The sequence below is a fragment of the Artemia franciscana genome, chromosome 2 (genome assembly GCF_032884065.1).
Source record: "Artemia franciscana chromosome 2, ASM3288406v1, whole genome shotgun sequence".
NCBI lineage: Eukaryota > Metazoa > Arthropoda > Branchiopoda > Anostraca > Artemiidae > Artemia > Artemia franciscana.
The window spans coordinates 15,866,092-15,874,839 of record NC_088864.1 but is presented as its reverse complement, the minus strand read 5'-3'; the positions used below and the strand labels follow the sequence as shown (position 1 = coordinate 15,874,839).

Sequence of the window (8,748 nt, the reverse complement as noted above, 5' to 3'; positions counted from 1 at the left end):
ACATATGTCCTAACGACATTATTTTGTCACAGACAAAATAATTTGTTTTTCCATGATGAGAAAAGAGACAGATAAGATGAGAAACCGAGGCTACCCCTGATCGTACGTCCCAGGAGTAAAGGCGTAATTTTGGTCAAAATTCGTGTTCATTTGGTTAACAAAGTTTTCACACGCTAAAATGAATGTTAAATGAAATTAACCAAACCCCTGGGAAGATAAGGCAAGAAAAGGATTAACCTTGGAAACATTCCGGTTTTTCTTATTTTAAACTCAATTAAAAAACAAGAGATCAAAATTATACTGAACTACTGCTTATACAAATGCTTTTTCCACCCTAGAAATCCTAACCTTACATTATTGGTATTTTCAATTCACAGACAAGTTTGAAAATTCCATCATTTCCTCCGATAGATATCATTCACTATGCCCCCTTTGACCTGAACCAGTCAGTGCCAACGAGGGTTCACAAAAACCGATAAGTATCATCTGCATGCAAAAAAACCGTTCATTGAACTCTTTAGTGGCTTTTATTTTTCAGCAATCTTAGCCAATAATGACCTTAGTTTCTGACCAATAATGACTTTTGTTGGTTATTGAAATTTGTCTCAGACAAAAAATGTTTTTGTTTATTTGCAAAAAAAAAAAAAAAAAAGAAAAAAAATGCCATTTAGTATGGCATCAACCGCTACTACGATTGTTGTTTTGGTAATAAATGATCGTGAAATTATTTTATTTTTTAAAACAAATGTCTTCAAGCCATACTTGATTAAATAAAATTAAACAAAACCTTACAAAATCATGGCAAAAAACCTAGTAAACATACTTATATCTCTTACTTGGAACCGTATTTGTAAAAAAAGCATGAAACGTAAGTCATTTTATAGTCGAATTCAAATAGTTACAAAATTTCGAGCACAATGTTCATGATTAAAAAAAAAAAAAAAAAAAGAAAAAAAAAAAAAAAAACACCAACAATTATAACTACAATTTAGCCCAATCATAACCTAAACTAGCATAGATGTTACATTAGTTGCTCAACGAATTCTGCTCGCCTTGCACATTTCCGGTGGGCTCAAGAAAATATCCATTGATTGAACAAGTCGTAATTCCAAATACCTTGGATAAAGTTTAGCACCAGAAGGGGCTACACCTAAAAAAGGAGGTAAATTTATTGAAAGTGGTTTGAAGGGCCAAAAAGCACCAATACATTTCACAAAATTACTAATGGACCTGGGAAGGCTAAGAAGATTTATGGTAATTTTGTTTTTTATTTATTTAATTTTTTGGTCGAATCGCAAGCTCAAAGATATACGCCGTTTGGTACAAATTTCAACGCTCTAAATATTCTTGGGGCTATATTCACAAATTTCATTTTGAACCCTATTAAAGGAGCCCTTAATGTGACCCTCTGTTCCTAATTTTTTTTTTTTAGTAAAAATAATAAGATAAGAAATATACCATTTGATCCAAATTCAATGCGCAAAGTTGCTATTACATTCATCTCTTCCATGATCCAAATTCAATGCAAAGTTGATATTACAGTCATCTCTTTTAGACGGATGGATTTATTTCATTCAGTTACAATCGACTGTTTAATCTTATCTCGCCATTTTTCGATATTACCTTGAAACAAGATACAGAAAAACAGTCAGAGTACAAGATAGAGCAAAAAAGAAGGGGTACGATATTGTTTTTTTGAAGTTAAATTAAAAGGCTCTTTACATTTAATTGTAACAAATGCTTGCTATCTTTGGACTACAAGTTCTTATCTGACCCCTAGAAGCCTAGAAAGACCCAACTAGTAAATGTTTTTGGCTGGTTTTGTGCCACAACAAAAAATAAAGACACATCCGTGATCTTTCTACTGGCAAAAATGAAAATTCCACATTTGGTATATAGGAGCTTGAAACCTCAATAGGAGGGTTCTCAAATATGCTGAATCTGATGATGGAATTTTCATTAGGATCATTTGATGGTTCAGGGGTGTTTCCTCCCGTTTCCAAAAATAGGCCAAATTTTCTCAGACTCGTAACTTTTGATGGGTAACATTAAACTTGATAAATTTTAAATATTTTGAATAAGCATCAAAATCCCATTCTTTTTTAATGCATCTAATGTTATCCAGACCCCTTTCTTAGAGTTTTGGTTGCTATTGAGCCTTATCACTGCTTACTTACAGTTTGTTACAACAAACTGTTTGATAAATTTTCTGAGAATTTTAGATAGCCCAATTTTATTTAAGGGGGAATTCTAGGAAAACCTGAAAAATTCAAGGATAGTGGATATAATAGTTGCACCAAGCATTTAATATTCCCCCCCCCTTTTCTGTATGGAAAGTGCTTACAGATATAAATATTTCTACTTATATTTCACTATGAAGTTGGTCAAATTATTTTAGGAATACATAAGGTTCAAGACAATCAAGGACTTTGATAATAAAACCTGAGATATTTCCAAGTCTCGAGTTATCTTATAATGTTGTGTGAGCAATGACGCTGTAGGAAACATCCTGGTTTTTTCCCTTTCTTCGTGTGCCATCTATTGATTTCGATTTATTTAAAACAAATGACAACGTCTAAACTTTGTGGTTTTCTAGAAAAATGTGGGTATCAGTCAATATGGGTATCTTAGTCTCTATCAAAAAGGACTATCTAACATTGTTCCACTAGTAGTTTGCTTCTTCAGGCTGTGTTTCTGGTGAATGGAAATTTGCTCTGACCCTGAGAGACACCGGTTTCAAACTGAAGTTCAAGGACTAAAATTTAAGATTGCATAACGGTTCAATGTGCGACAGTTTCCAGGCTCCACCCATCATATTCCTAGCAGGGATATTAGTGGGATAAATTGTAAGAAACTTAATCGCACTTGCTCTAGGTCTAATACAATCCATATACATTTGCCTGGTTTCCTTGCTAAACATTTTGTCTGATTTTTGATTTACTGAATATGAAAAAAGAATCGAAACATTACTAGGTTCAAATTTAAAACCTGATACTAATCCGAAATTTAAATGAGATGTGTTTTTTACACAAAAAATAAAAGAGATGACTGCAATTTGGGAGAAAAAATGTTTAGACTTAATTTAGTTCGTTTTTTTGTTTGCTGCATAATTATGTTATTTTAAATAAATAAATAAACTGATTTTATTTTCAAACGTCTTACATGGTTATACCTATTTGCGGCAGTTCTTGTAATTATAAGGCACTAAACATACAAGTATAGTAAGTTCTATACTACCATTTATATGCGGCTTCCAGTTTCAGTGAAGTCACATAAATTAAAGGATATTGACAAGGCTATATTTTGCTATCAAGAAATTCCAGAAATTTTCCTAAAAGTTGTTGCGTCGTACTTTGTTAACTGCAAAAAAAAACCTTCGGTTTAAATTTTTTATTCCATAAGTAATTTCTTCGATCACACCAACTTCCCATTTATAATTAAAATGAAACGAGAATTCAATAAAGGGTGAGAATTCAGTCAAGACAGTGAAAAAAAAAATATGTGCAAATACTAGTAGAAGTCCAAATATTTGATCTTCACATCTGAAAGTCTTTATCACTTAAAAAAAAGAAGGAGAGAAAAAAAACTCGATGAAACAACTAACAAACACTGGAAAATAACAGAGTGATACATGCTGCCAGGGTCCAATTCCTCTTATGCAAAAATAATTTTTGTTATATTTCAAAAGGATTGATAAGCAAAAAAAAATATGTATATATACTAAAAGAATTCCAAATATTACATATATATTAGATAATGAAAGTTTATTTCGTTACCCAACGTCACCTTTTCGTCTTCACTTATTCATAGTCTTAGTGACTTAGTCTTCTTAACATTAATTTTCAAACCTTTTCTAGCACCCTGAACTTGCAAAACCTCTAAAAATTCATTTATTTTGCTTACACTTTTATCTAATATGCCTAAATTATCTGCATAATCTAAGTCAAGGAGATTTTTTCTCCATTGGAATTCTCCAAGGAGATTTCCTCCCCACTTGATTCCATGGTCTCCATTTGCCTTTCCTGTGTTCCTTAAGACAAAGTCCATCAAATTGATCCAGATAAAGGGGGTTCGAACACTACCCTGCTTAACTCCTGATTTAATACAAAAGCAGTTGGTAACCTCATTTCCCACCTTAACTGCAGCAGTATTATTCTTGTACATAGCATAAATTACTTTAATGTATTTGTCTGGTATACCATATAAGGATAAGACCTTTGCTAAAGCTCTTCTATCAACAGAATCGAACGCTTGCTCATAATCTATAAAACTGAGTACCAAAGGTGTTTGACAACGAAAGCACTTCTCAATCATTAGCCAAAGACTGAAAATTTGGTCGATTTTATCCTCTGCCTTTTCTAAAACCACACTGTTCTTCTCTTAAAACTTTGTCTACAGCATCTCTTAGTCTAAAAAGTATCATATTGCTAAGTAATTTGCTGCCTACAGAGACTAGAGTAATGCCTCGATAATTACGACACTCACTCTTGTCACCTTTCTTATACAGAGGTTTAATTAAGGTTTTCCTAAAATCATTAGGTACTTCCCCTTTTCCAAAAATGACATTCATAATCTTCAGTAGCTTATTTCTAACCTCAGAGCCACCATATTTAAGAAACTCATTTATCACTCTATCAGCACCTGGAGCCTTATTATTTTTTAATCCTTTTAGTACTGTCTCTAATTCTTCCTCACAAAACAAATTTTCCTTCACATCTAAGGTATCACAAACTTTTCCATTTTCATCTATATGTTTTCCTGCTACTTTATCTCGGTTTAGCACATTCTCATAATGTTCTACCCATCTCTCTTTAACTCTTTCCTTATCACTAACTGTAGCCCCATTCCTATCTTTAACTGGGACTAGTCCGGATTGACTACTCCCTCTCAATTTATTAACTAGCCAATATAATATTTTACCATTATGCCTTCTAGCTACATCTTCCAGATCCTCGGTAATTTTATCCATGGCCTTCACTTCACACCTCCTTAGTTCATATTTTAATGCTTTCTCCACTTTCTTTACATTCTTTTTGTTTTCATATGATCTATCACTCAAATAATTCTTGTACAAACCCCTTCTACTCTCTATTAAACATAAAGCTTTTTCACTAGAATATTTCTAGCTGCCGTCTAAACTTTCTTCCCTAAGACACCATCAGCAACTTTACAAATTGTTTTTCTAAAATTATTCCATCCATCTTCCATTGCATATTCCATCATCATATATTGTCAAATTTTAAACACTCAAGTTTAAAGATTCAACTACTCCTGGAAAGTTGCTTTCAAATTTTCATCCTGGAGTCTACTAACATCATAACTTCCCGGGAGTTAGTTACCCTTCCGAAATTTCAGCTTTAAATTAATCTTAGAAACTACTAGATGGTGATCATTACTTTTAACATCAATAACAGTATCCCTATATACCCTAGTATCTTGTATTGATTCTGCTAATCTTCGGTTTACAATAACATAATCATTAATGTTTGCTGTCTTACCATCATGTGAATACCATGTCACTTTATGGGCCATTTTATGACCAAACACCGTATTGGTTACAACTAGGTTGTTATATCTACAAAATTGCAAAAGTCTGTAGCCATTACTGTTTTTTTTTTTTCTACATCAAATTTACCTAGGCTAGGATACCATTTATCCCTATTTCTATCAACCTGGGCGTTAAAATCTCCTAGTAAAAACACCCTATTTCTACCTGGCACCCTGTCTATTTGCTCCTGTAACTGTAAGTAAAATTCATCTGAGTCACTAGTATCTCCATCTGTTGGTAAAACAAGGGCATATACTACTATAACTAGTACCCTGAACTATTCATCATGTGTCCTACTCCCTGCCTATGTACCCCATCCTTCCTGCCTGAGTAAACAAATTCTATGTCACCTAATTTCATGCTTCCTACCCCTGGAATACGAGTTTCTGAAACTCCTAATAAGTCCAGTTCAAACAGTCTGAATTTGTCAGTCAAAATGTCGATACGATAGTCATTTTTTGAAGTCGTAACATTCCAAGTTCCAATTTTCATGTTCTTTAAATCTTCGAAATTATTTTGGCCTCAGGAAAAGCAGTGATCCCGGATACCAGTGCAGGACGTTGACCTGCACATCTTCTCAAGTCTACACCGAAGCGCTTAATCCGGCTTAGCACCGGACAGCAAGAAGTCCCGGGGACCTCCAGTTTGGTTGGAGGCTTTGTGCAATCCTTGGACCACCTTGGTCACAACATGGTTTTCAGCACTTGGCAATTCTCTTCTATCAACAAGAGTCGAAATCCTGCACAGACAGTCCCAAGCCTATTACCTCCGACTCATTATATATTCATGCCCACAAATATTATGCTACTACGGGAGGCAACCCGTAGCAGATAAATTGGCTAGAAAGAGGTTTTTCAGCCCGAAAACGCCCATGAAAACAGAACAAGCCCAGAAAAGATATCCAATAATCAGAATCCCGTGCGAATGCTGTGTTGTTTACTAGGATGTAAATTCCTCGAGGAACGCCACTCCTTAAGTGGGAAAAGTTGACCGAGGCAACCCTTTGCAGAAGCCGTTGTCCATAGATCTGGATCTTGTGCCCTGCCGCAGTTGTCCTTTTATAGCGGATCCTCCCATGATGGGGTTCTTCATCACCATGCAATTTAACCCTTTACTGGGAGAAGGTTTGTAACTCATGGGACTTGTGGACACGTCAGTGGGCCCTGTTGAGTGTACATTTGAGGGGACTTCTTCCTCCTCCATCTATATTTATGCCCCCGGGCAAGGGTGCCCCAGTTTCTATTTTGGACCTCCAGGGACAAGGTCCCCCTTGGTCCGTGTCTTCTATGGAGGTACTCTACCTTTAATTATCTGTAATTAAACAGCAAACAACAAACAGAATAAACCAACTGAACAGTACAAAAAAAAAGGAAAAATGAAAAAAAGAAAGGAAGAAAATAACCTAAGTTATAACTTTACATAAAAAAGAGAAGAAATTATGGAAACAGGTAAAGGAAAAAAAAGGGGAGTGGGTCTAAATGAAGAGAACACTAAATGATTTTATTGTAATGACCTTTTGCTTATAGCTTTAACGAAGTAAGATTACTCGAAGAGTTAAAATTATTAGAGTATTAAATAGTAAATATTAAAGAGTAAGATTATAGAAAGAGCAGAAGCTGAGAAAAAAAAGACAAACACAAACAACTCATGTAAAGAGGACATGAAATCAATTACAAATATTTTAGTTAAATAAGTTTAAGTGGAACAGAATACAAGAGCGGCTAGAATAAACTTTCATTATCTAATATATATGTAATATTTGGAATTCTTTTAGTATATATACATATTTTTTTTGCTTATCAATCCTTTTGAAATATAATAAAAATTATATTTGCAAAAGAGGAATTGGAATACCCTGGCAGCATATATCACTCTGTTATTTTCTAGTATTTGTTATTTGTTTAATCGAGTTTTTTTTCTTTTTCTTTTTTTCAAGTGATAAAGACTTTCAGATGTGAAGATCAAATATTTGGACTTCAACTAGTATATGCACATATTTATTATGTATTTATGTATATGCACATATGATTTAGAATTAGCATATGTTCTTTGGACTATTTTCAGCAAAATTGCTATCTCAAAATTTAAATCAGATTCGTTTGGTGAAAAGAGGGGTAGGCAGAAGGAAAGGCTAACTGCCCTTCATCACTATTGACTCATAAAAGGAAAGTAGAACTTCCAATTTTTTAGCCAAATGAGCTTCCTCTAATGTTTATACAACCATCCCTTCCATAAAAACCTCAAATGCCCCCAGGGCATAGCATACAACCCTTGCCCCCAGGCTCTGGTTTGTTTCAACCCCAAAAGCCTTGTTATCTGATATTTGGACTATATTAAATAAAATGGCTATCTCAAAATTTATACTAGATGTATTTTGGGAAAATACTACGTGTGTGTTTATGGGGGGGGGGGTATCTGCCCTCCGGTCACTTTGACTTTTAAAAAGGGCACTAGATCTTCTGAATACCATTGACTCCCCTCCGAAGTGTATACGACCAAGCTTTCTATAAAAACCTTATATGCCCCCAGGGCATAGCTTACAACCATTTCCGTAAGGGTTATGGAGGGGTTGTCATCCTCAAAGACATAATTTCCCAGACTTTTAAACTACGATGGACAAAATATCTATCTGGATTTGTTTGGGGAAACGATGGGTGTGGGAGGGGGAGGGGCGGTGGTTGTCCTCCAGTTACTTTTGACTATTAAATAAGGACAATGACCCTCTCAGTTTCCAATTGAATAGGCCCTTTTAGAAGTTTCTACGACAACACCTTCGATACGAAGTGCCCTGGTCTAAAACAAATAAATAATACACTGTGCCAGTATCGTTCTTTATTAGGCAACGCTATTGCGCAGCCTATGCTTACCATGAATCAAGAAGCAGAAACACAGTTAGAGTACAAGATAGAGCAAAGAAGAAAGGGGTATGATATTGTATTTTTAAACTTAAATTAAGAAACTCTTTACATTTAATTCTAACAAATATTTGTGACATTTCTAGCTATTTGTTATGTTTGTTTAAAAAAGGGAAGTAGTGCAAAAATTTAGCACAATTAAATATCTTTAGACTAAAATTTCTAACCTACCGCCAAAAAGCCTAGAAAGAACCAATCATTACTTTATTTGGCCGGTTTTCGAGCAGCCAAGCTTGAAAGCCTGAACTATTCTATGCATAGAGGTGGGTCGAGGGACTTAAGAAT

General features: G+C 34.5%; 1 protein-coding gene across 2 annotated transcripts in view; it reads right to left on the bottom strand.

The window, feature by feature from the left end:
* Window positions 1–713: 713 nt before the first annotated feature.
* The window catches only part of LOC136037841 (pyridoxal kinase-like), a 29,997-nt gene continuing 21,962 nt past the window's right edge, over window positions 714–8,748 (bottom strand). For both annotated transcript variants that reach the window (XM_065720688.1, XM_065720694.1), the window contains one exon: window positions 714–1,150. In XM_065720688.1, coding sequence (XP_065576760.1) covers window positions 1,035–1,150 — 116 coding nt within the window. In that variant the 3' untranslated portion in view covers window positions 714–1,034. The remainder of the gene's footprint in view (window positions 1,151–8,748) is intronic.